Source organism: Alternaria rosae (assembly GCF_020736505.1).
Source record: "Alternaria rosae strain MPI-PUGE-AT-0040 chromosome Unknown BKA58scaffold_1, whole genome shotgun sequence".
NCBI lineage: Eukaryota > Fungi > Ascomycota > Dothideomycetes > Pleosporales > Pleosporaceae > Alternaria > Alternaria rosae.
Window position 1 is genome coordinate 5393638 of NW_025763570.1, and position 25826 is coordinate 5419463.

At 52.2% G+C, this 25826-nt stretch overlaps 8 protein-coding genes and 1 non-coding gene across 9 annotated transcripts; 6 read left to right on the top strand and 3 right to left on the bottom strand.

Moving 5' to 3' along the window:
* Window positions 1-93: 93 nt before the first annotated feature.
* On the bottom strand, window positions 94-174 carry BKA58DRAFT_t8. The gene has a single exon. It is a non-coding gene; the product is annotated as a tRNA-Ser (tRNA).
* A 704-nt stretch (window positions 175-878) lies between these two features.
* On the top strand, window positions 879-3618 carry BKA58DRAFT_35323 (uncharacterized protein). Its single transcript, XM_046168586.1, has 4 exons — window positions 879-1256; window positions 1473-2945; window positions 3004-3231; window positions 3354-3618. Exons 1-4 carry the CDS (start codon window positions 1197-1199, stop codon window positions 3381-3383), a joined length of 1791 nt encoding a protein of 596 aa, XP_046032236.1. The 5' UTR covers window positions 879-1196; the 3' UTR covers window positions 3384-3618.
* BKA58DRAFT_35333 (uncharacterized protein) lies at window positions 3504-5617 on the top strand. The gene has a single exon (XM_046168587.1). It carries the CDS (start codon window positions 3853-3855, stop codon window positions 5560-5562), a length of 1710 nt encoding a protein of 569 aa, XP_046032237.1. The 5' UTR covers window positions 3504-3852; the 3' UTR covers window positions 5563-5617.
* Window positions 5618-8765: 3148 nt separating this feature from the next.
* BKA58DRAFT_35352 (pectate lyase precursor) lies at window positions 8766-9900 on the top strand. The gene is made up of 3 exons (XM_046168594.1): window positions 8766-9335; window positions 9389-9550; window positions 9604-9900. The coding sequence occupies exons 1-3, from the start codon at window positions 9014-9016 to the stop codon at window positions 9885-9887; spliced, it is 768 nt and encodes a 255-aa protein (XP_046032238.1). The 5' UTR covers window positions 8766-9013; the 3' UTR covers window positions 9888-9900.
* Window positions 9901-10684: 784 nt separating this feature from the next.
* On the bottom strand, window positions 10685-12818 carry BKA58DRAFT_435097 (uncharacterized protein; the record flags this gene model as incomplete). The annotated part of the gene is made up of 6 exons (XM_046173311.1): window positions 10685-11053; window positions 11102-11233; window positions 11283-11768; window positions 11822-12097; window positions 12165-12379; window positions 12434-12818. 6 exons carry the CDS (start codon window positions 12816-12818, stop codon window positions 10685-10687), a joined length of 1863 nt encoding a protein of 620 aa, XP_046032239.1.
* A 2883-nt stretch (window positions 12819-15701) lies between these two features.
* On the top strand, window positions 15702-17974 carry BKA58DRAFT_35360 (uncharacterized protein). The gene is made up of 2 exons (XM_046168598.1): window positions 15702-15862; window positions 15919-17974. The coding sequence occupies exon 2, from the start codon at window positions 15976-15978 to the stop codon at window positions 17683-17685; it is 1710 nt and encodes a 569-aa protein (XP_046032240.1). The 5' UTR covers window positions 15702-15862; window positions 15919-15975; the 3' UTR covers window positions 17686-17974.
* BKA58DRAFT_35367 (uncharacterized protein) lies at window positions 17975-19114 on the top strand. The gene is made up of 2 exons (XM_046168601.1): window positions 17975-18996; window positions 19049-19114. The coding sequence occupies exon 1, from the start codon at window positions 18264-18266 to the stop codon at window positions 18945-18947; it is 684 nt and encodes a 227-aa protein (XP_046032241.1). The 5' UTR covers window positions 17975-18263; the 3' UTR covers window positions 18948-18996; window positions 19049-19114.
* Window positions 19115-19861: 747 nt separating this feature from the next.
* On the top strand, window positions 19862-22131 carry BKA58DRAFT_303771 (mannan endo-1,6-alpha-mannosidase DCW1 precursor; the record flags this gene model as incomplete). The annotated part of the gene is made up of 3 exons (XM_046166990.1): window positions 19862-21025; window positions 21566-21653; window positions 21749-22131. 3 exons carry the CDS (start codon window positions 19862-19864, stop codon window positions 22129-22131), a joined length of 1635 nt encoding a protein of 544 aa, XP_046032242.1.
* A 2007-nt stretch (window positions 22132-24138) lies between these two features.
* Window positions 24139-25707, bottom strand: BKA58DRAFT_35384 (uncharacterized protein). The gene has a single exon (XM_046168604.1). It carries the CDS (start codon window positions 25575-25577, stop codon window positions 24159-24161), a length of 1419 nt encoding a protein of 472 aa, XP_046032243.1. The 5' UTR covers window positions 25578-25707; the 3' UTR covers window positions 24139-24158.
* Between the last annotated feature and the right edge of the window lie 119 nt (window positions 25708-25826).

Genomic DNA, 25826 nt, shown 5'->3' on the forward strand with positions numbered 1-25826 from the left:
CGACAGGCATTAGCAAAAAGATACCTTTTACCGCACCACTAGGACCTGGGGCTAGTTGAAGGCGTGTCACGACATCTACACTGGCAAAAAGATCGACGTTGGCCAGATTCGAACTGACGCTCCCGAAGGAACAAGATTTCTAGTCTTGCGCGATAACCACTCCGCCACAACGCCGTGTTTCTATTGGCTGATGAAGTGTGAGAAACTATTGACATATATGGTGCGACAGCAATGATTCCATGGCAAAGCAGGGCGGCCGTGTTCGGACGAGTTTCGTAGTCCATGCACTTGGAGAACCGCCACGGGCCGCTCTAGTCTATCTTCTTCGAGCGCCGAGTACGAACGGATCTTAGTTTATCCCCTTCGAAGGTTCTATGGCACGCGCGGAACCTGTATAGCTTGGTCCCAAACAAAGTTTAGACGTTTCCAAATTTCCCGTCTCTATCTGAGCCAGCGAACTCAAAACACGTGCAATCTGCCTTGAACGATCTAGATCACATCGTCCACGATCTGTTCACGAACTGCTCACGTCGATTACCAAGTGTCATCACTCGCCGATCGGATCTCGCCAGACTAGCCGGACCAGGAACTCGTGTTCGTTGAGTTTGCCCTGCAATCAAAATCTGCACGGGCATCATACCTGAAGAACACCTAAGGAACGCCAGTTCTTCTCATGTCTTGGTAACTCCACGAGACAACATCACAATCTTGAAGTCAAAAATCATGGCGAACCCGGGTGGCCGGCCGTGGCATCAAGTCCAGATGCAGAAAGAACGGCGGAGAGCCAATCGTGCAGCATCCTCTGAAAGGCAACGCGCGACAGGAAACGTGCGCGCTAGCGCTAGGCGTTCCGTCTCATCACCGCCCTTCTGCATGCTGAGAAACCCGTTGCCTTGGTCATTGAGTCCGTCGGAACGCCAACGTCCCGCCATAAGCTCGGCCGTTACAACACGACATGCGTCAGTTCAGTCGGAATGGTTGTCTTGGTCACGATAGACGTCGACGCGTGTTTCTGACTGCGAACCAACCAAGCGCAATTTCACCAGAGCAAAAGTCGCTGTCTATCCTTTCGTCATCAACATATCGCAGGCCAACTAATTCTCAATACTTCTACCTAATCTCTACCGACAGCCATAGCTGCTAGTTGTCTGAAACTGTCGTCTACCGTACCCTTGATGCGATAACACTAGTCCAGCATGGTGTATCGCGGGAGACCTTCAACGGGGTGCAAGAAGTGTCGCGAGAGAAAGATCAAGGTGAGTCCAGCTCTATTGTATGTAATCACGTAACCTGGCTTGGTTTTTCCTACAAGGGCATGCAGTGCGTGGTGTTCGCGTTGGGCGCCGCAACCCGCGACTAGCTTCTTCCCAACTGGGTATCCTGTGCGAGAGCCTATCCCCAGATCACACCCATTCGCAAACAGGCATTCATTCCGAGATCCTTGACTCGAGCCGCTGACTAGACTATTGCAGTGCGATGAGCGACCAGAGGGTTGTCTCAAGTGTGCCGAACGCAACTTCAAATGCCCGGGATACGATCGAACGGTCGACGCCTTCTTCCACGACGAGACCAAACATGTGCAGACAAAAGCAAAGGCATCAAATGCGAAAGCCATCGCCGCACGTGATGCGCGAGATATCAGAGATGTACGAGAGGCCTATCTCCAGATCATGGCCAAACAATGTCCGGGGACCGCCATAACGGCATCACTCATCGATCAAGGCATCAACTTCTTCATGTCGTACTATTGCACGGGAGTGGATCAGCCGTCCATACAGTCAATAGAGTACCAACAGCATCTGTCTACGCACGGCTTCCATCCGCTCGTCTCTACGACAATGACAGCGCTGGGCATTGCCGGTGTAGCCAACCTCTACATGGACCCTCGTCTGAAAAGTGAAGCGACACGCTGGTACCTGGAGGCTATCAAGATGGCCAACAAAGCAATTTCTTCGCCCGAACATGTAAAGGCCGACAGCACTCTTACTGCTGTCAACCTGCTTAGTATGTTCGAAGCAACGTTCAATGACACCTCTCTTGCTGGATGGAGTAACCACGTCGATGGTGCTGCATCTCTCATCAGACTCAGAGGCATGGAGCAATTCTCTACCCCTGCGGGACAACGCATGTACCTCCATACCATTGGCCTACTCACTATGAACTGTATGGGAAAGGGCATTCCCCTTCCTCAATATGTCCACGATCTGAACAGCGAAGTCATTCAGCATTTGGATACACATGACCCAAGAAACCGATTCTTCTTCCTTCACATCAAGACCATCGACCTACGAGCTCGCATCCTCAACCAGTCAGCGTTCTCGTTGTCGGAAATCATAGAGTCGGCACTTGAACTTGAAGACATCGCTGTCAACATCTTCAAGGATCAAGGAGCGGACTGGGAGTACGACGTCGTGCATTGCGAGAAACGAGAGTGTATCTTTGAGAACTTCTACCACGTTTATCCGACTGCCACAGCAGCTCAGACTTGGAATTGGGTGCGCTACAACAGAATCTACTTCCACGACATCATCCGGAATTGCATCCTAGCCGGTTTTGCATCTACTCCACCAACACTTGCTGGCAACAGATACCACGAACAGCTAGCGAGAAGTGCTCACACGTTGTACCAGTTACAATCTGACATTATAGCTAGCATGCCCCAATTCATGCATGACGTTCCCGATTCTGCGCCGAGCAGAGCAACAACCCCACCGGATGACGATTACGACGAACCGCGCACGTCGGGACGAGGCGCACCCTGGGCGAGATCGACTTCCCCCACTCCAACAAGCCCATACCGCATAGCTCTCAAATCCCTCGATGGCAACTTCCGAGGTAACACATACGGGCTCGTCAAAGCTCTTCTGGGGAACGGATCAGTCAAGGATCGGCTTCCTATCGTACGCGTCGCAGGAGGCTACAGTACTGTATGGGCGCTTTACGTGGTACGTCCTATCTTCATCGTCAGCAGCATATCCTTGCTACTAACAACCCCCATCACAGGCCGCCGCCATGCCCATGGCCTCACCTGAAAGCCAAGACTTTGTCCAAAAGTACATGTCGCGCATCGAGCACGAGTTCGGCATCAAGCAAGCCCGCGTCTTCGGCAACGCCCTGCGCCTCAAACGGTACCTCGACCAGAAAGGTGCCATTGCGTTTGGTATCTGTCCGCAGTACCTTCCGCCCGATGGACCAGAATCATATGTTCCGCATCAGCATTTATACAGCAAGGTGGGTCAACGAGCTCCTGAACTCTTGACGGAGGCTTCGTTCCAGGCTGCGCTTCCTTCGTTGGAGGATATCCTGGCGGGGCCGAAGTGTTGAACTGAAAGAAAAGAACCTGACGTTTACAGGTTGACGAGGTGATGGAAGAGTTGCCGTAGAAGTCGTTCGTTGACGATCGGGATGCATGGTAGGACTCGGTCGACTTCACGAAGTCTTCGGTACGGCGAAGTCTGTAGAAGCTGTCAGTCGGCCATCCGGGTATAACAAGACTCGGTCAACTCCACAAGGTATTCAGTACTGCTAAGTATGAGCGAAGGCAGGGGAACATCGCAAACAGCCTGTACAGGGCGACGGACGGGCATAGTGGCCTTCCGGCGCAGACTTCGGTTCCTCTCGGTCCGGGCCGCGGCTTCGTTCATGCTGCAACTGTCAGCGGGACAATGAATACTTCCCAAACGCGCTCGTGCGTACAGTACCGCCCACTGGGAAATCTTTTCGACGTCACACAAGACCGGATATACCCCTCCTTCTGTCGGAATACAAAAGACCTTACGCCACCAGACTGTACGACTTCCGCAGTCAATTTGCATCAGACTCAACCCCATCGACAAAGAGCTTGTGTCAGACATGTCTATTCCCTTCATTCCACAGCCGGGCTCGCCTCTGCTCCAACTTCCCGGAGAGCTTCGCAACAAGATCTTTCGGAACATCTTCAAGCACGGGGGCCACATCTTACTGGTACCATCATATGTCGGACAGGCGACAGGTCCCTCGGCGCCAGTCATGGGTTGCGCGATACCAGACATCGAGTTGCTTAGTACCTGCCGCCAATTCTACGACGAAGCCAGAAGTATACTTCTCTCGGACAACACCTTCATGCTCTCTACGCAAATGGACGCTTTCGCCGACGCTTCGACCCTAGGATTCCTGAGCAGGTGGATGGCGGGTCTTGGTCCCAATCGCGATTATGTCCGCACAGTGGTCATCGATCTCGAGCCTCTATGCCCGGGACGCTGTCAGTTTGCTAGGGATAGGATCGACCTGAAGTCTGTTATGATGATGATCTGGCGATATCAGGATATCCTCACGAGCCAAGGCAACCGACAGCGCGCGAATATTGAGCTGTCGTACGCGTTCTCGGGACGACAGCTTCGTTCACATAACCACACGGGCATTCCAACCCCATACCCCATCAACGACTCCAATCTCAATGCGATGATTGCACTGTTAACGCCTCAGCGTAGTCCGGAAATGAGCCCCTATCTACGAGCACCCCGGTCGCTTCACAGCATTCAGGTCACACTCGACGGTCTACGAGCCACGTTCATCCTGAACAAGTCTTGCCATCATGGCCCCGATGCTACCGACTTTTCAATCATTTTATACGATGTGGACAGCAACGGCCAACTTGTGAGGATGCCACTCAACCCTGTACTCCGTATCGCGAGCCTCTTTAACACAACCTCGATCAAGAACAACCTCATGGGTATGCTTGTGGACTCAAACATATATCATCGTCTTACGTACAACATCGAGAGCCGCACAATTTCACAGCGCCTACCCGAGCTATTTTCGATCAATCGCCGCTTCCGAGAACTTGCCCTCGAACAGTACCACAACACACATGTCGTTGGGAAGATGACGTCGCGTAGCGCGCAGGCTACGTGCGATGATTTTTCATCGATGCAGGATTGGTGCGCAGCTAGTCGACTGTTCTTCCGTGGCAGGTCTGGAGATTCCCCTGGTATTCCACCTACTCTCAAAATGCGATTCGAGCTGCCGGAGCGAGAGGACTTTTCACGTCTCAGGATCCCAATCACCAATATCATCATGGCAACGCTCGAACTCCCTGTGAGCTCAAATCTGTGGGTTGAACAGTTCAATGGCGGCCTGCCCCTGCAAATCAAGACGGGGATGCTATATAGGCTGCAACGACAGATGTTTGTCTTTCTCGCCGACATACTGTACCTAAACCCAGATCGCAGTAATGAACCCTGTCCCGACGTTATCATGGACGGCAACTGTATCATCAAAGAAGTCGAGTATGAGCGAGACAACGGTAGCAAGTTCCTGATCAACTATGAGAGGGAAGGCATGGATCCGGAAGACATGGAAGAGGAGATTGATTACCATATCGCCAATCTGATAGAACGAAACGAGGTGGATATAGCGACTTACGTACCCACTTCCACTATCTGTCATGACGATGACGGTGGGTCCCACCACCACTTCGGGTATGACTTCAGCGCGCCCCTACACCCTTCTTTGCTGGGGGTAACTATAAGGCTTGGGTGTTTCTTACAGGGAGCTGATACGACTGGGGAGTATTGGGACTAATGTTACTGTGGAAGGCACGGGGATGGACCCCAGGTCAGGTAGTTTGATGTATGTGGTAGCGCTCAAACAATCTTAAATTGACCATCTGAATGTCTCATGCGCCATGTAAATCAGCGAAGTCTGATTGTTATCCAGCGTGTATGCCCATTGAAGTTTTCTATCCTCTCTCTACGTCCACCGCCTTGTACTACGCCAACGTTCAAGAGCACCTCACCCTCAGATCATGGTCCCAACCGAGACGATGCCTGCAGCCAACATCTTACCGCCGCCATACTCCTCCCGCCAGCTCCGCCGTTACACCCGCTATCCTAAGCTCTACGCCGAGCGAAGATATCCGCTTCCCTCCAATCCCTCCAGCCAGCCCACCAAGCCATTCCGGCTCATGAATCTCCCCATTGAACTCCGCTATATAATCTACACCCCCGCACTTACCCTCCCCTTCCCCATCAAACCCTGGCCTGAAACCGACAACCCCATCGCCCCGCACCAAATCGCCACCGCAAACCGCAACATGCAGTACCTCAAAGTCAAGATGCGGCAGTGCGGCGTAAACCTAAATATACTAAGAGTAAGTAAACAAATAAGATATGAGGCAACGCGCGAATTCTACAGAGAAAATGAGTGTCGCTTTAGCGGGATGAACGGGTGGATGGTCGCGAACGCATGGATGTTCACGACTAGGAAGTTTGGATGGCAGTATATCAAGTCTATCACTTTGCCGTTACCGATTCAGTTATCGACGAAAGGTCAAGCACAGCAGCGGTAGGCAATGGTTAGGCCTGCGGTGAGTAAACGCGCGGTCGCTAGACTGGCGAAGCAGATTCCTTTTAATGTTCCTGATGAGTGGGGGGTACTCGAGTAGTTCAAGGGATGTTTGTGTCGCGTTGGGGAAGTGTATGAATTTGAGGGTGGTTAGGCTTGTGCTGCCAAAGTGGTGTGACATAGAAGTTGATGATGAAGGGGTAGTAGAGGAGTTTTTTGGGCGGATTGAGAAGTTGAGAGAAGTTGTTGGGAGGGGGTTGGGAGTTGAGGTTGTGAGGATTAGTGGGGAGAGGAGGACAATAGGGGCTGCACTCCCGGCAGATGAGAGGCAGAAGAAGTTTGTTAAGGAGAGTGCAGAGAGGGGGTGGGAAGTTAGGACGGCGAAGTGCGATAAGTTTGGGAGGTTCGATGTTGAGGGTGAGTGATAGCGGACAATTATTCTATCCATCGGGGTTTCTCTATTATTGCTATACGTTATCATCATCAAGCACAGGATGCGCAACGGAACTAAATTGGTACAGTCTTTCTATGGCGCATTGCTACCGATTGGAGCTTCTCCTGATCTACCAAGATAGTGACCGTCTTCCTGCAAATTGCATCGGGAGAGGGGTGAGGCCTGAAAAAGATAAGCTCACCGCCATCTTTCAGAAGATCTAGAAGAGCATGCACACCCACGCTGGTCATCTGGACGCCTTCTTATGCGGACGGATACCAGCAGCCTAGATGAAAGCTTCATTTCGAAAAGTACGCCTTCATGCGATTGGCTGCTGTGAGACCAACAAGTTCGGATCTCAAGGGATGTGAAATGACTTCGATGTTCCTAAAAGTGCGATTGAAGATCTTTTGTCACATTGTTTCAGTCTAGAAAATTTTCTTGTCCAATCTGCGCTTGGGCATCATCGCAGCGGTCAGTTGTGCAATGCTGCTAGCTGACGACGTGTACATTAGTAGCTGGAAAGGAGATGCATGTCGTTCATGTTACGGTGAGGATTCGAGATGGGATGATTCTAGAACGGGCTATTGTCGTCGCCTGTGCCGTGCCGGAGACTTTCGCAATCAGGGTTGGGAGTAGGAAGTGGGGATGTGCAGGCGCCACCTCCTGCAAGATCTGCGCCACAACCCCGCGCCACACTATTGCGGTCCGCTGCAGCGGCCCTTTCTGAAACCTGGGCTGTACATTCTCACTTTCGATATTACTCCGTCTTGGACGACACAAATTCGTATCCTCCAAGCATAGCTACACAGAACTAGAGATTTCGAAGGACCGAACAAGGATCCCGACGTAGTGTTGACGCAGGATGCGAATTGGAAGTCGAGGTATCGGAATACAACTACCCGATCGCGACCGCGAAACACGGCACGACACGCGCAGTACCCACCCACGACTCTACCCACGACTCTACATCGATCAGTAATCGACATGCCATGGCACAATACTACTAACCACAACAACATGTGTATTCCGTGGATGGGCTGAGCGATCGTTTGACGAACAGCCTTAGACGTTGTCTCGAGTCGCAACGCAGCTAACCTCCAGGGCGGTTGGCGTCAGCCGGCTACATCAACCCGACAAGCAAGTCCTGTCAGCGACTCTTGAACACGCGGGATCCTAATCAGCGTGGTGAACAGAGGTGCACCCAGGAACGGCACCTGGGCGTCATGCGCGACACCTGTTTGCGCGACATGACGTGCCAAGACGCCTCGAGCTGGTGTTTTAAGCCCTCCAGGAAGCGTCACGATTGGCGGAGATACGCAAAAGAAAGTCATCGAAACAATCTCACACTCTAGCCAAATTCTAGCGCAAGGCTCGCCCCGTAGCACGAATCGTAAATATGTCTTGGCAGGACCCCAATGATGTTCCCGGAGAAATGCTTGACTGGCCAGACGTTTTCGAACGACGAGCGGAAATTTCGGTTCTCCTTGGCGTTCCAGATAGGTGGTTACGCTGTGGATATTTGAGCGGTTTCATGTCAAAGCTTGGCATTTTGGCGAGCGTTGGCGTCGGTGTGACAGTCTGGATTCAGCGCTAGTCCATCGGACATGTAACGATTTCCTGGCTTCTGGGTGGTAAAACCATGGTCGTGTGCGTTCGTGTGGCGTTCAGGAACAAGATGTCTCCCTCGAACTCGTCTCTCTGAGATGCAAACCAGTGTCCAGTCTCGTTGGTAATGATGGAAGGAAGAGTCGAACATGAAAGAAGGCGCTTACTTGACAATTGCCTTCTACCAACTCCACAATACAAATGAGCCTGACATGGGTGCTATCGAGATATCTCGCCCTGGGCGTGTTTCCGACCTCCAAGCCCCACCAGAGCACGGCCTCTGACGTCCTCGGAACCCTGCGAGCGTCTTCTTCTGGGCCATCCTACTCACATACGCATGATGCTCTGGGCCTGGGCTCATGAGTACCGCCGGAGGGGGACAGTACCCTGTCTTCCACATGGCACATCTTCGGACGAATGTGGAGTGCCTCAGTGTGGTACCCAAAAGACGAGTTGAGGGGAAGTATAAGTATCACAACGACCACCGGCAAAAAAGGAATCACCACCACCATCACATTCATTCAGTCTTTCGTTGCTTGAAGCATCCACTTTCGCTACCTCTTTCAGAGACTTACATTCTTTATACATACTTTGCCAAAGCATCCTCTTTCGACTTTCCAATTTCGATCAACCAACTCAATCGTCAACATGAAGTTCTCCATCGCCATCGTTGCTGCCATCACTGGCTTTGCCGCCGCCGGCCCTGCCGCTGTCACTCCCAGCGAGTTCTCCTCCTTCGCCAAGCGCGCCTCCCTCCCGATCCCCGCTTCCAAGGGCTCCGTCACCTACAAGGCGCCCCAGCAAGTCAGCGGAACTTTCGATGGTGGCATGAAGACCTACGGCCGTGGTGCTAGCTGCACTGGTCAGGTCGAGGGCGGTGACAAGGACGCTGTCTTCCTCATCAAGAACGGCGGAACTCTTAAGAACGCTATCATCGGAAAGGACCAGATTGAGGGCGTCCACTGCGAGGGTAAGAATTCTCCCACGTTAATGTTGATTCATACATGGACTAATCTCAACCAGGATCCTGCACCATCGAGAACGTCTGGTGGGTCGACGTTTGCGAGGATGCGCTTTCCCTCAAGGGTGACGGAAACGCCATGATCAAGGGCGGAGGCGCCCAGTCCGCTGATGACAAGGTCATCCAGCACAACGGAAAGGGCACGGTCACCATTGACGGCTTCAGTAAGCATTCCTTCCAATATAGCCTCTTCTGAACAACTACTAACACTTCTCAGCCGTCATGAACTTCGGCAAGCTCTACCGTGCCTGCGGTAACTGCAAGAACAGCGTCGCCCGCTCCGTCGTCATCAAGAACGTCAAGGCCTACAACGGAAAGGTCCTCGCTGGTATCAACCCCAACTTCGGCGGTACCGCTACCATCTCCGGCACCTGCGCTACTTCCGTCAAGACCATCTGCGAGGAGTTCCAGGGTACCAAGCCCGGCTCTGAGCCCAAGTCTGTCTCCAAGGGCCCCTCCAACAACTGCAAGTACACTGCCTCCGCTATCAAGTCTTGCTAGACGAGTACTTCGACTCGCTCGATACTTTAGTCGAGTGAGAGTGTTGTGGTCATCGGAGATGACGATGTGGTAGATGTGGATTTTGAAACTTCTGAGGATTCTTTGTATATATAACCTTTGCGCACATGCAGTGCATGTAATAAACTTGCTTCAAGAATATCTGTCTCGATATCACGGTGATCCGAATTTTGCCTCAGGCCCTTTGAGTTCGTGTGTCTGATACTGAAGCCACAGTGAGGATGCGACGACTACTCCACACTTGATCGCTCAGATTTCTAGTTGCAGGGCGAGGCATACAAAAGAACTGCGCCACAGTGACAGCGAGGTGCTGTTGTTGAGGTTCATTGGTCAGTCTCGGCGGTATTGGGGGGCTTCTGTAAGATTGATTAATCTATCATCGACTATCTGCACCTCATTTAATCTGCTACGGACGCATCGGAGCTAGTGCCTGAGCAGATGAAACACAATGAGTCTTTCCCAAAGTTGTAAAGATCAGCGTCAAAGTAGGTGGAGAAGGGTATGACTTTTGGCATTGAAGTTGAAGACAGTAACACGGTTCCTGCTTGCGACACAGGCCCACTATACAAGTTTGGATTGCGCTGTGTGTAAGGAAGCGCTTTTGGTTTGGAGGAAACAACAAGATCGTAGGAAAGAAACGGAAAATAAAATGCAAGTAAGCAGGGCGGCGACGCCATCGCTGACACTGCGCCGAGCTTTGGAGAGAATAACAGAAAGCAAATAACTCCGCCACCCTGGGTATAAAGCGCCGGTGATATGCAAAGCACAGGAGCAAACCATCATGCACTGCGACGCTTCTTCGCAGCTGCTTTCTTGCGAGGTGGTTGGCCTGCCGGATCCTCCGCAACGAAGGTCTCTTCGTGAGCGCGCTTCTTGCCTTTCGATACCTTCTTGACCTTGGGAGTCTCTTCGCTGTTGGAGCGCTCCTCGTTGTCCTGATTTTCCTCGCCTTTGTTCTTCTTCTCGCTTTTGAAAGCCTCCGCGCTGCTCCCATTCTTCATGACCTCTTTACCTGCCTGGATCTGACCAGCTTTGTTCACGTTGGCGGTCCTGTTGGTCGCCGTGCGATTGATCAAGAGGCGGGGGTTGGCGATAATCGTGAAGAAACGGGAACCCTTCATGATATCTTGAACGGACGTCTTGGATTTCTGCACAGTTAGCGTTGAGTTGTGTAATCACCAAGATAGAAGACTTACTTCAAGCAGTTCCCGAAGACCTTCGAACCGATCCTCAAACGTGTAGAACATTGTTACTTGACATTGATCACGCTCGTTCTTGTCGAAGATCTGCTTGGTCCAACCTTTGGTGTGGATGTTGATGAGCTCTTTCTACGATAATTCAGTGAAGGCAGGGGCATACACTTCGAAGATGACTTACGACAAGCAGACCAGCAGCTGCGTTGAATTCTTCCGGGGTATAGTAGTCAGAGTTAAGGCTCCAACGATTTTTTGATGCACCAGTTCCAGTCTTCTCCCGGACGTTTGTGGTGTTGCACATGGCTCGCTCAAGGGCATCCACGCGTGCCTTGATCTCCTTGTCTGACGTGGGAATGGTCCCGTCATTGGCCGGCGCCATCCACATCGTACCACCGAACACAACTCCAGTGTTGGTACGCGTCAGGGTGATGGACTCTCCCATCTGTCCGCTGATACTTATCTTGTTTTGGAACTTCTTGATCGCGACCCGGGCTTGCTTCTCTATGGCGAGGATGTGCTTGTGTGCGGCGCTCGCAGCGTCCGCATCGACCGCAGCTTGCCCGCCATCTCCGGAGTCCTCGTTCTCGGACTGATGGGGCGCTGATGCGTCGTCCCTCGCTGCTGTGTGGTGTTTGACGCCTGTCTGGTGGTTGATCGCGGGTGTGCGCTGTATCGACGATGGATCAGGGGTTGTCGATGTACCTGACGGCGCTACTCTACTTCGCGATCCTGGTACACAGCGCGGCTCTGGTGCGCATTGCGGTCCTGATACATCTTGCGGCTGTGGTAGATATCGTAGCCCTGGTGCATGTTGCAGTCCTGGTACTTGAAGCGGCCGTGGTGCATATTGTAGCTCTGGTACATGTTGCTGCTTTTGTGCTTGGTAGCCGATTGCTCCGCGAGGAGGCCCTGATATTCGGTCCATAGGTGAGGTATGAACTGACGCTGACGTACGAAGTACTGGTGCTTGGAGAGTTCCCGGTCTGTGAAAGGCCGCTGGTCCGTGGGTAGCATCTGGCCCGTACCCCACCGATGTTGCGTGAACTGATCCATTGTTGAGTACGGGCGATGTTACATTGCTCCACGGAGGAAGATGACCCATCGATGGTGTAGGGGCGACGGATGTTGGACGCTTCTCGTATGGTAGACAGCCCGAAGACAGCGCTCGGACCGGATCTGGTGTTTGATTAGACATTGCTTGGGTGAACTCATCGTTGTAAAATGAGTTTATTCCGGTGGCGGGATGCGCAGACATCTGAGAAGAGATGTTGGGTGCGCCTAGAAGAAGTTAGTGTGAGCGCAAAACACAAGTTATATACCATAGTGACGTACCGAAGGCTACGTTGGTTTTTGAATGGTGCTGGTGGCCAGCGTTCCAGTGATTGTGTCCTCCTTGATGGTTCCAGTCAGGGGCAGACTGTCCGTGTACGCTCTCGCTAGAAGGGTACATATTTCCTTGATAGGGAGAGCAGTCGCTGTTGTCTACGAAGCTCTCAGATGGAGAAGATATCCAGTATTGGCCGTAATCGAACACGCTGGGGTCGTTGTACCTGAAGCCGTCCTGTGCGATTGAGCTAGGATGTGTTGGAGCCACCGGCGCGATAGGAGCGGTCGATGAGATAGGGTTATGCTCAATGTACTCCATGAAAAAGTCGACGTCGACTTCCTCAGTGATTGGGTAGTCGGTCTTCTTAGTTGAGGGGTTATCGGAATTCATTGTAGAGATATCAACGTCGTGTGCGATGAATCTTGCGGGTTGTAGTTGTGAATCGAAGTGGTTGAGGAGATTAATCTTTCCTTGAGAGCTCGAAATGAAACCCCAGAAATACTACCATGGAGGTACAACGCGCTAGGAGTTTGTTTGTGGCGCAAAGCAGAAGGCTCCCAACTAGGATAAAGTGGGTCGAAGGGTGAATCACGTGTTTACACACCGGCCGCTCCAAGGCGGGGGAGGGGCCATTCGAAAAGTAATCACTACAGAGCCAAGCACGAAAAATGAAGGCTACCGAAATGTGCATACAGGCGGCGAAGTCAGTACCGCGACTACGTATAAAACTCCGAGGTGTCGCGCTGTATCTGACCGGTCAACTATATAAATTCAACTGAATCAACTATAAGTAAGCCAAATCCCCTTGACGCCATCTCATACACGGTGATCTTAGCGCAGGACTCTTATCATGAACTTGATATATCTCTTTCCACGCTCGTCTTGCCGCATCCTTCCTGCCGTACCATTCGAAATACTACGAACTCGGTGAGTCGATTGCAAGACATCCCGCAAGGATCTGTGAAAGAGAAAGGGAAGTTTACTTACTTGCGGGACCGTATACGACTGCCTACCTATAAGTGTTCGAGGAATCCACGCCACTACTTGACTACTACCGCCGAGGTGCTTGCCTCAACCTACAAAACACTCCCAAATGTTGCCCTCGACAAAATCTTCCGGCAAACGCAAGGGATTCTCGAAAATCAACAATGACAACCACGCCATTCAGACAAGCATGCTCGCTTTCTCTGGGATGGCAAGCGGGAGACGACAATGCCGACTCAACTAACCCCTAGGTAGACATTCTCTGTTCACTGCCACTCCCACCAAGGCATGCCAAATGGAGCAACTAAGCGACGCAATCTCTAATAAACTTTCAACCGGATCAAAGAGCCCAAGAGAAGGAAAGTAAGACCATCCATCAGCCACTCCGTAGCAGATAAATCGGATGGTACTATATCCCTGTCGACACATATTCACTGATCTTCGCGACAAGAACTTCCTCTGGCATCTTGCTGAAGGTAGCATCTTCAGTGATGAGATCTGAAAAGGAGAGATCGAGCGATTGGATGCAATGGAGATGCGGAGCGAGCTCATCAATCTGCAGCCGCGTGTCCGCTGCAGCAGAGCAGCGCATCGCGGCATTTCGAAGAGCATTCCCTTGGACATGAGTGTACTCGAGGAAAGCTTGCGGAAGTGTGCAGCACCAGTCCTCGAAGGAAGCAAGAAGCTGCCGTGCACTAGGCTGAGTCCATGGAGGTTTGTCGTTGATTTTGAGGTGGGATCAATGCGCGCTAGCGACGGTGAGTCTGCCCCTTGTCCCTTCACAACATACAACTTCATCCGCTTCCACCAAACGTCGACAGCATCATCAACTTTGCTACTGCCGGGTTCGTTCTCTCTGCCGGTGATTCCAGACACTGGAGTGGCAATTATGTCTTCATGTGACCAACGGTCCAACCCTTTCCCGACGCTGGCTCCGATGGCTGTGCGGCCATAAAAGTCGACGGGCCACGCCCACCACCGCCACCGCGACCCTCACAATGCTACACCGAACGCGATCTTACCAAAGCTTCTCCAATTGAGATTATCGGGAACACAAGCTCAACTGACGGCATGGTACAAACACTGCCTTTCCGACGCGTCTGATGATGTCGCCATCGCCCGGGACAAACATGCCAAGGCAACATCTCCTCCTTGCCGCGCACCAGCCAGTCCATGCAAAATCATTACACTTCGAAACTTTTCGCGCCCATATTGACAGCCACTAGCATCCGACTCTTTCTTGAACATCGCGATGGCATGCCACGCCATGGTTGTGCGGCTACCGATGCCTTCGAGCCACTCAACTGGCGCAACCTAGACTGCACCTCACCGGATGAACATCCTCTAAGTAAGAGCGACTTCCAACACGAGAATATCACATTCAAGTGAAATGGAAGTACTCTCTTCCACCTTTGTTCCAGGTCTCGTTCCCGATCAAAAATGTCCACCTTCCCGCAGGGTAAGGAAGTCACATGACGCATCCCGCCTGGAACGCTCGTGCTTGGAACAACCCGGGGGGCACCTGAAAGAGAAGGAACAACATTATCTCAAGGTATTACGTCGCATAGAACGCATTGCCGCTTGCCAGTCTTGATCGACGAAGATCCGTTCGCGTCTTTACGGTATCGACTTGCGCATGCATACGCAGGACATACAACGCCTCATCAGAGAGCCGGAGAGAGCACAGAGCGAAGGTCTGGCAAGACGTTGCTTTGCCGCAACCCAAACGGTGTCTAGTCGGTTGGGCGCTCTGCCGCTGCCAGCTGCAATCGTACATACTGCCCGATCAGCGACGGCCTCGCGCATCAGTATTGTCGGCGGCCTCGCAGAGGTTCTTGAGGTATGCTATTAGCTCTTTATGTCTTTCAATTCAACAACAAGTCATTCTATGTAAGGTCATTAGTATGTTAACACATGTCACAGGCAACATCGCAAGCAGTCAAGGCTATTCACACGACGCCAACCTCGCCCAGTATTCCAGACAAGGCAGACATCACGACAGTATACACTATCGCCATGCAGCAAGTGTTGTGGGTGCTTGTAGATCAGGGCAATGGGTCGTGGGTGTAGTAAACGCTCTCAGGTTCTGAGGTGAATGTGAGAACCTTGAACGACGCTCGGACGCTTCCTACTCACGCCTGTGCTGGTCGATACACACGCAGCTCTCCCAGACAACAGGCTGCGATCACAACAACAAACCTTCGTCTCTTTCACAGAGCACAATGCCGTGCTCTCGGAACTGATATCCCCTTTGCGTACAGACCATTCGCGCTTGTCACAGGCGACCTTCAATTTCTACTTCACTCTGTCGTTGCCTGGGTAAACACTACACCATATCTACTTCAATCAGCGTCCTCTCACTAGCCAGAGAGTCAGCCCTACAGGTATAAGTGTCAGGAGACGCAGGCATTTCACCTTCCACGCCGTATAGATTCTCATCAATTCTTCCAGTAAGTTCAACCGGAACCGGAAATTACATGCTGGAACTTGCTAACATGTGTCTTAGTTGCAGCCAGTTACCGTCGAAACCGAAACCCCCCGCTGCCAGCCTCAAGCCGACAACATGACCGACCACGGCCCCGACATGGACACCCCCAAGGGTATATCCAACAAGACCCTCATGGTGATCAAGAGCCATACTGCATCTTCCTCAACCCCCGTTGGTGCTCGTGCTCTCGATCCCTTTCCCACTACCATTCCCCGCCTCGCAGATACGCGCCTGGAAAAGGTCCCCAGTGGTCTCAAGGATCCGTCTCGCCTCAAGAAAAAAACATCGAAATGTCTAGACAAGGACGAGGAGATTCCAGAGGTCGACGGCTTCCGCTTCAAGACCCTAGATGAAGCTAGGGCGCCCATGGACGTTCCTCAGTGGTATTCTCCAGAGGTCGACCCCTCCATCCCCAATACCGACGAAGAGTATCGCAAATACGTCGGGATATTGGTGCATGCTTTCAAGGACATGACCCGCGCCAAGGACACCCTGGGCAACGCTTACCGTAAGCGGCTCACTCCGGGTGAAGGTGTCTATTACCAGGATTGGGCTATTGAAGCGTGCTCTTGGGACATCGTCGGCATGGCCAAGGACATTCACCTAAATGGCTTCAAAGTCCGCATCTATGATAAGTCCATTATCGACTCTATCAGCCAGACCCAGGATTGGACCTTCGAAGAGCGTATAGAATGGATCTGTGAGGTGCTCAAGACCTCCAAGCAGATCGGCGTTACTCTGATGAAGAACGAGAAGACATGGACTACGATTGGCGCTCCCCACAAGCTGTACGGTAGCACCATCGTCAACTGCGTCTCGAATGCGCACCGCGGCCAGTGGATCAAGGCCGGCCGCGGCAACGACCAGAACCATCAGAATCGTTCGATTCGGGGTAGGCGTACAGCGGCTGAGATGATCGCGTCCGGTGACGACGATGCCACTGATGATCCTGGAGCAACCCCGGGTTTGGAGGTTATGGTACAACCGCGAGAGCCGGCTCAAAAGCGTCAGAAGCGTAGTCTCCTGGGTCAGAACGTCAAGCGTGCTGTTTCGTATAATGACGATGCGATTGTCGTTGACTCTGGAGTCGAGGCATTTCCCGTCAAGACGAAGACGGACGCTGTGAACGCCGCACAGAAGCATATCCTCGCCAAAGGCTCTGACGAGCAGCACCCTGGTGCCGTCATGGACGTCGCCTTCTCATATGTACCACCTATGAAGCCTGTTGTCGCGGTCCCCGGACAAGATGTTGGCAAGAATAGCACCGAAGCAGGTGATTTCATCGCCAAGGATGCCGAGTTGCGTGGTCATGTCTATAAGTACGCATCCAACAAGGACGCTTTCAGCAAGGGCGTATTCATCGAGGGTGCTATTGGCAAGAACGTCTTTAACGACGGCGGTGACAGCTCCTCCAAAGACAAGACCAAGAAGAAGACCAAGGACACCGGTTTCGTCAACTACCATTGCGGCACCAAGGGCATGGATGAGCTTGGCTCCAACAGCTCTGAGCTGTCCGATGCACCTGATGATCTGCTCTCTCCTGGCTCTGCTTCTCCAACTCGCAGCCACAAGCAGAAGAAGCTGCTGGACGACCCCGTTTCCAGCGAGGAGTACACCAAGCTTCGGACTGAGCTGAATGAGCTGAAAGCGATGCAATACGAGACCAGTAAGAACCTGAAGACACTGCGCGAGCAGGGCGGCTTCTCGACTGTGGAGCCTGAGGTCCGCGATGCCGCTGACATGGAGGGCGCCCGTTCGTTGGCTGCGTTCCGTGACGACTCTTGAGCAGCATGACTCTGCAGCATATCATCGCAGCAAGCATCGTAGCATGATCACACACACGTTTGGTCGTCCGAAGAACAGCATGGATGACAATTTTGCTCTGCCTTTCGGTGGAACAAGATTCGGAATGGAGATCATATGGAGATAGTTCACGGTTTGAAGGTTGAAGTAGCACATGAAGTCACGACGTTTCCAAGGTTCGACTGTAGTTCTTGATAACTTGATAACTTGATAACGTCGCGACGGATCAATTCAAATACGTTCAAAAACATATGTGCCTTGTCTGGTCTGCATGATTGAAATGAAGTCCAAATCGTATGTATGCAGGTCGGTGATACTAACCTTCCTGCGGCGGTCAATCTTAGATACGTCAGCGCTAAACTTTATCGCCAGTAACCTCGGAACCTGAGCTCCCTGCTTCGCAAGTAACGCGACGCGCAACGAAATCCGACCGCAACTATGCCTTTTATCATACCGCCAGCCTTATCGCATAGGTTTCCACCTCCACGAAGACCCTACTTAAATCATCCTTCATCGTCCGCTCCGCGCGAATTCCATACCTACACCTCCCCCGAACTACGATGACCACCCGAAGAAGAACCGAACACCTGGAAGACTTCACCGCTCACGAATGGTGTAAAGCCCTCTTCGCCGACCCCTCGATAACGCACATCCACGATCGCCGCCTGTTTGACGCCCGCGACGGCTGGAATCTGCTCTTCACACGCGGCCTCTTCACATCCGACGCGATCCGCGCGTTTCTCGACTTGTGGAAACCGGGTCATGGGAAGCGGCGGGAGGTTGTAGAACCCAACAGCATAGTCACACACACGGATACAACATGGGAGGATATCGTGCCGCGCGACAACCCGAAAGAGGCGGCCAGACAAGCAGCGAAGGAGGATATACAATACGATCTCTCCGACCCGGAAGCAGCGGAACACATCGTGTTAGTATCGCTAGCACATGATGCCGACGGGAATGTGGCGAGTCTACATGGCGGCGTTACGGCGTCGCTGCTGGATCATTGTATGGGCGGCCTTATACTCAAGTACTATGGCATTCCGAATGCGACGAGTGAGTTGCGGGTCAAGTATAAGAAGAATCTGGTAACGCCATCTGTGGTCAAGGTTAGGGCGAAGATCATGAGGGAGAAGGGGAGGTATGTTGAGGCTGTGAGCTGGGTGGAAGATGGAGTGGGTGGAGTGTTTGCGGAGGGGTGGGGCAGTTTTGTCAAGAATAGAGTGGTTATGGCGAAGATGTAGACGGTGGTGATGGAGGCGGAATATATGTGTGGAATATAAAAGGGATGGGGTGTGTATGAAGGGATGCGCTGAGGTGAATGCTTATCTTCAACTATACACAGCTTCGATGACATACATCGCACGAATCTCAAAATCAAGGCACGCACATGTTTGGATCTGAGGCGCAGCCGTCCTACGCGATTCATGCATTGGGATCAACAGTCCAGATCTTCAACACCAATCCCCATCACACCGGGGCACGCTCATCCACATCCACCACCACGGCACATTCATCACGCCAATTCAGGCTCTATCGCAGCAAACCCGATCTTGCCGACCCCTACCGCGCAACTTTCTGTGTCTTCTCGGCCTCTCCAGTATTCCTAATACCCGACGAATCACATCGCGCAACGTCGTCGCATCGCGTTTCAGATACCAACGAATCCGTTCTAGACCATCCCTTCCTAGCTGTCGATCAGGAGATTTTTGCAGAAAGCCCAGAGAAGTCTTCTTATCGACAACGCACATGCATGGCATTTGTTCATTTACACGTGCGGGTGGATAGGCCAAGGCGCATGTGTGACACCTGCTAATTTTGGGTCGGGGCACGGCGTGGGTGCCGAGTACGCTGGATGGATGAAACTAATGGCATTTTATGCGTTGTGTTGAGGCTGAGTTGTGTATTGTGGGTAGGTTGAGTGGTATCTCATTATCTTTACGCGTCAGCCCTCGTCCCTTGTCCTTCTTCCTCCCTTCGATACCTTTTCCGTCATTCTTTATTCGTCGCATCTTTTTTTGCGCAGACACTCTTTGGTTGTTTTTTATATGGTTCAGTGAACCAGTACGTTCTTTACACAAATTACATTCTTTTTTTGCTTTGATCAGCCTACGTTCAATTCTGCGAGATACCATTATACCGATTTCAAACCTTGAAAATGATACCTACCTACATCACCAAAGCCGTCGCCCTCATCGTGCAAACCGCCGCAATCCAGGCCCCACCGCCATCGCCCCCACCGCCAGCGGCTCTACTATCGTCATCAAGCACTCTCGCTGCATCGCTCAAAGTCTCATTCCCAAACCCCGGTCTAGCACTCCTTCCCCAACCATACTGGTGGTGGCAATCTGGCACCGCAGTCGAAGCGCTCCTAACCTACGGCTCCACCACCGGCGACCTCCAGTATGAAGACTTGCTCAAAACCACCATCCTGAGTCAAGCGACCCCCGCAAACGACTTCATGACCATCGATGCAACCGGCAACGACGATCAAGCGTGGTGGGGCCTCGCCGCTATAACAGCCGCCGAGATGGAACTCCCGCAACAAGGAGCCGTCGCCTGGGTTGACCTCGCAAAGAACGTCTTCGACCAGCAAAAACAGCGTTGGATCGATGGCAACAACACATGTGGTGGTGGCCTGCGCTGGAAAGTAGATTTCGGCGAAGACGGCCAGAACGGCTGGCACTACAAGAACGCCATTACAAACGGACTCTTCTTCCAACTCGCCGCCCGCATCGCGCAACTTACGAAGGATGCTGAAATCCTATCCTGGGCGGAGAAAACATATGCTTGGAGTACAAAGGTCGGACTTGTGGACCAAGATTTCAATGTCTACGACGGCACGAGTGAAGACAACGGATGTTCAGATCTAAACCACAACATGTGGAGTTACAACGTGGGCGTTTACATGTACGGCGCTGCAGTCATGGCTGTGCACACCAAAGACGAGAAGTGGACGGAGAGAACACGCGGATTTGTCGCTTCCTCGAAGAGGAACTTTGTAAATACCGATACTGGCGCGCTTTTTGAGAGCAAGTGTGAAGCAAAGGATGCTGAAGAGCCGTGTGACACCGATCAAGTCTCTTTCAAAGGGCTGTTGGCACGCTGGTTGGGTGCTACGGCTGTGCTGTTGCCGCAGGTCAAGGAGGACGTGGAGAAGATTGTTAATCCAGCGGCGAATGCGGTGCACAATGGGAGCATTCTGAACTTGGGGCCTATTGAGAGTGCGTATGCGCTTGAGGTCGTTGATGCGAGTTTGAGGATGCAGGGGTTGGGTGGGGAAGGGACGATTGGAGTTGGCAAGAGCAGGATGGCGAGGAGTGTTGCGGGGAGGATAGCGTGGTGATGTAAGAAATTGATTGCAGATACCCTGATAGATTTGCTTTTTCCGACATGAGGCCGTTCTCTATCGCAATCACATCGTGTCGCGCACACTACCACCATTCCAAAAACATCTCCACGAACATGCATCTGCCGGATTAACCCCTGCTTTTAGCGTCATCGCAATCGTATCGCGGCCGATCTCATCTTCGATTTGCGGGTGCGCTATCTACGCGGCTCGATGTTCCAGTTCCCTGGGGAAGCTAACGGCGTGGCTTGCAGCCCCTCAACACCAATGGAGCTATTAAAGCTCTCATAATGACGTCGCAGGTACGGAAGCACGGAAGCTTGCCAGGAACGTCAACAAACATCATTTAAGATACGGTCTCGCGCGTCCATTGACCTCTCATCTTATCGCGCAATTGTTGCTTTGTTGTTGTGCAATTGACTGGTAACGACATCATGCCTTCTATAAACTCGACTGTAAGTTATTCCAGGAGATAGAACAGTTAGGCAGGCAGGAGCTGACTGATAGGTGCAGGTATTCCATGCGTATGCCTATGGCACAGCATTCTGGTACGCCCTGCGTGGCTTCTGTCGCGTGTACGACCCCATCATGGTCATCGGCTGTACGTTACCTTGAGTCTCCAACCTTCCTACCCCGCTCTTCAAAGCCTCAATCCCCTGATGTTCACTCTCTATTCCAAGACTAATACCAACACAGGGTTCCGGCCTCCATCGCAACTAAACCTCGCTCCCAACGATCTCGAGGCCTACAACGTCCGCAACGACGGCTGGTGTCTCGTCACCCTCGCGCTCATCCTCGTCTCCTTCACCAACGCCATACCCTTCAACTCTGCGCCCGCAACGAAACTTACTACCATTCCATATGCAAAGGCGGTGGTAGCTGCGACGGTGTTTCATCATATCACGACGGGCATTGGCGCATACCAGCATTACAAGATGCCGAGTCATTACAATACTAGTATGAGCATTGGGGTGTGGGGTAATGTGTGGTTGACGTTGACCGGACTGTTTACGTTGGCGATGTTACAAAGTGATAAGGGAACGATGCCTGTCGAGGAGGTAACTAAGAAAGTGAGATAGGCGCTGAGGAATGGGATGGGAGGATAGAGGGTGGAAATGCAGTGAGAAAGAGATATTGATGGGAAGTTCGAAGACGAGGAGGCATGGAAGAGAAATGCCGTACAGTCTAAGCATGAGCAATTGCGACTGTAACGTATTATGGGAACGAGCGACAGGATACGTATCTAAAAGAGGGAAAGTTGTTCAATCATCACTATCCAAAACCTGTGCACTTATGCCGAGCTAGTCGTCGCCTCATCTAAAGCAAGGTGACTTCCAAGTCTCGGAACGTCTCTCGAACGTCCAAATACCCTCTCTTCCCTTTCAATTCCACCTCCACTTCGACCTCACTATCCCTCAAAACCCTGCGAACCTATACCTGGGCCATCCTCCAAACCCACTCACATACCCGCGAAAGTTCCAACCCTGTCTCGTCATCATACACGGCGTACAATAGGCATTACGTCGAAAATCGAATTGATTCTGCTCGCGGCACCTTCTGGACTGGCGATAAGGGATACCGGGTCGATTGAAGTAGCGTGGGTCGTTGATCTGGTTTAGACTGGAGCGGAAGTGTTGGCAGGGTGGAGCTTGGATGTATTCAGAGTGGGCGCAGCGTTCGTAGTGGCGGTAGATGTCTCGGCACATGGCGTTGGGTGGGCCTAGGTAGTGGGAGTGGAGTTGAATTGACTTCGAAAATTTGGGCAGGATAATTTGGTTTAAATCAGGAGGGTCGATGTATCGTAAAGAGCTCATTTCAGTGCCTTGCTAGAAGACTGCGAAAGTCCCACCGTATCTCCCCTCTTATACCCATCCTTCCATGTTGCGATCGTCCAACACACTCATGTTGAATCTCACGGGAGCCAACGGTTGACCGCGGGGAAGTCGGGCAGTAGTCTTGAGGCAAATCCTCGCAATGTATGAACAGCGCGGAGTTATTTCATAACACCCTCCTGCTGCCTCCCACCGGTGAAGAGTATACGTACCGAACAATGTGTGGCTTCATCGAACCTTGGAATGCAGGTTACTCTGTTCGCAGCGAATGTACACCCTTACCGTGAGGCATAAAAACTAGCGCAAACGTCTTTTGCGAAGCCACATGGCAGAGTCTCCAAACTGTTCGATGTGAGAGGACAATCTGCCGGACTGTTGGGGGCAAATCGGAATGAAGCCGTGGCACGCCATGTGTATAAAGTAATCCGGAGAAACTTGCTCAGCCTTACGTAGATTGACCCAGTTCCCCGGTTCTGGAGGGCGGGTGCGATTGACGGGTGCGAATGGTCTGGAAGTTCATCGTGTTGTGATCCCGCTGGTCTAGACTTAATGGCTTTGGACGTAGTACAGATGACGAGTAAGTTTGCTGTCTGAGCCAACGAATCTTGACGAAGGTAACGGTAGTATCCGGGCCGTGACCCAAGTGGAAAGGGGCGTTCGGTATATTGTCACAATGAACAGCGTTGCGTCATCTCATAATCGTAGTTGCCCGCAAAGGTCGATGTGGATACCTCTCCCAGCCTACGTGCATCGAAGCTGGAGGTGATGCGAGATGCTCGGCGTCTGGGTAGAGAGCGTTGCATGGAACAGTATAGAAAGCCGTCAATGTCTCTGCCGAGGTTGTGGATGTCACGTTGAGGTCGCCTGACTTTGGACGTGGAAGTTAGAACACGTGGTTGCACGTGAAGCCAGTGCCACAAGCTCGTGGTAGTGAAAACGTGAAGTGAGGCAGTCACGATCGGTGAGAAGACAAGACGCAATTGAGGTGAAAAACTTGTGATATGTTTTTTATTGATGAACGCCTGACCAACCCACCTGGGTATAGGTCTTGAAATGCTAGCTAAAACGCCGATATGTATGCAAGGGGTATCGCTGAATGTAAAATCAAAAATAACCTCCCAACCTTCATGATCATGCAATCGTTTTCATGCAGTCATCATCATGTGTGTCCGTCATCAGTACCTGTGGCCTGCCACTGGAGAGCGCAGTATGTATGTAACAGAAGAAAATGCTGAAATGCAATAAGAGAGTCGAGTACAGGCGGCTTCCGCAATCTAGAGACCCCTAAACTTGGCACCGTTCCTATGGTAGATGCTGTGCACTGCACGAGGAGTGATAGCCGGAGGAGTGATTGCTGGGGCAGTGGGTGTAGTTGGAACAGGTGCTGTTGGAGCAGGCGCTGTGACAGTAACCATGACGGTGTCAGTAATGGTGACGACGCCATTGTTGCCAGCTGGTGGTGTTGGTGCAGCACCGGGGCGACCTGAGAGTGTTGGGATCTCCATAGTAGCGCTGGAGGCTGCGGAGTTGCTGGGAGATGGCAACTGGCCGGTAGCGGAAGGAACGATGACAGAAACTGGAGGAGAGTTGCTAGGGGCTGGAGGTGCACCGCTTGGAGCGGGAACAGCGCTGGTAGTGACTGGAGGTGTAGCGCCGGCGGGAGGAGTGCTGTTGGTGGGGAAAGGAGCTTCGCCGCCAGAGCCAGAGCCGGAACCTCCACCTGGTAGTGAAATCTCGGTCAAGATAGGGAAGTCCCACTCGCCCTTGGCAAGATCGGTCAGGATAGCGGTTCGCGAGGCGAAGTCGGATACGGCGGCTGTTCCTGCATCTTGCTGGACAAGAGCGAACTTAGGCGAAGCATCGGCGGACAGGGCAACATCCGGGGATGTAACGTCGACGTCCATGCAAGTGGTGTACCATTCGTTCTTGCCCTTTGGAAGACCGTCGTCACCACCCTCCTTCACGCCACCAGGCCTAGTGTTCCACTGCCATGTCCAGTACAGGGTGTATGGCTTTCCAAGCTCAGCGCTCTCCGGAATCTGGACATTTGTTTCACAGAACTGCGCGTAGTTGCCAGGTTGGCCTTCGACAGCCTGACCGAAAGCATAGGCCGGAAACTTCTTTGAACGTTCCTTGTAGGTAGGCGTGTCGTTCTTCTCGTAGCATCGACCGTCGTTGTAGTTGTTCACGGCAAGCAGCTTGCCACGTTTGTCTCCGCCACTACCATCTTTGGTCCACTCCATGACTGTGGAAATCTTCTCGTCCTCCTTCGGTTCAGTAGTGCCGTACACGAATATAGTGCCACCCGCCTCGACAGGTGGCTTGCCCAGCATGTGACCAGCAGGCTCGGTGACGTGACCATTTTCCATATACCGCAGCGCGACAAAGCCACCAGGCGGCGCTTGCAGACGCGGATACTTGTCTTGAGACTGGACCGGTTTTGTTTGAGAAGGGTGACATAGCGCCGTTTTCTTGCTGATGTAAGCGCCCTCTGTTAGAGGAGGAACTAGATAGTTCATGGAATCTCCGTTGTATCCGTTGTCGGTCTTTGCGACGTAGCCTCGGGGGTATCCGTATTGGCCGACGTATTCACCCTTATCGTTGATGTTGCGCATTTGCTCGATCCAACTGTGGCCCATAGCGACAGGGAAGGCGACGAGCGCGGCGGTGAGAGTTCTCCGTATGCTAGGCATCTTGATGTGTGTTGTAGTGTAGAAAGCGAAATCTTGCCCTGCAAGAGTAAGGTGTGGGATGGTCGGTGCCGGATGTCTTATCAACTTCTGGCGATACGTATATCCTGACGTGAGTGTTGTTGTCAAAAGCGGGACAACTGGGAATTGGTGTATAGGAAATTATATCGTGACGAAAAGTGAAGTATCGGCTTGGCGGGCACTGTGAGTGGTCGCGCCGTCAATAGTCGTGTGACTCGATCCGTCTTCACC

Bases quoted from the DNA above. Each gene is read 5' to 3' on its own strand.
- BKA58DRAFT_35323 (XM_046168586.1), top strand. From the start codon at position 1,197: ATGGTGTATCGCGGGAGACCTTCAACGGGGTGCAAGAAGTGTCGCGAG. The intron at 1,257-1,472 runs GTGAGTCCAGCT...AGACTATTGCAG, and splicing joins GTCGCGAGAGAAAGATCAAG to TGCGATGAGCGACCAGAGGG. The intron at 2,946-3,003 runs GTACGTCCTATC...CCCCCATCACAG, and splicing joins CTGTATGGGCGCTTTACGTG to GCCGCCGCCATGCCCATGGC.
- BKA58DRAFT_35333 (XM_046168587.1), top strand. From the start codon at position 3,853: ATGTCTATTCCCTTCATTCCACAGCCGGGCTCGCCTCTGCTCCAACTT.
- BKA58DRAFT_35352 (XM_046168594.1), top strand. From the start codon at position 9,014: ATGAAGTTCTCCATCGCCATCGTTGCTGCCATCACTGGCTTTGCCGCC. The intron at 9,336-9,388 runs GTAAGAATTCTC...AATCTCAACCAG, and splicing joins TGAGGGCGTCCACTGCGAGG to GATCCTGCACCATCGAGAAC. The intron at 9,551-9,603 runs GTAAGCATTCCT...AACACTTCTCAG, and splicing joins GGTCACCATTGACGGCTTCA to CCGTCATGAACTTCGGCAAG.
- BKA58DRAFT_35360 (XM_046168598.1), top strand. From the start codon at position 15,976: ATGACCGACCACGGCCCCGACATGGACACCCCCAAGGGTATATCCAAC.
- BKA58DRAFT_35367 (XM_046168601.1), top strand. From the start codon at position 18,264: ATGACCACCCGAAGAAGAACCGAACACCTGGAAGACTTCACCGCTCAC.
- BKA58DRAFT_35384 (XM_046168604.1), bottom strand. From the start codon at position 25,577: ATGCCTAGCATACGGAGAACTCTCACCGCCGCGCTCGTCGCCTTCCCT.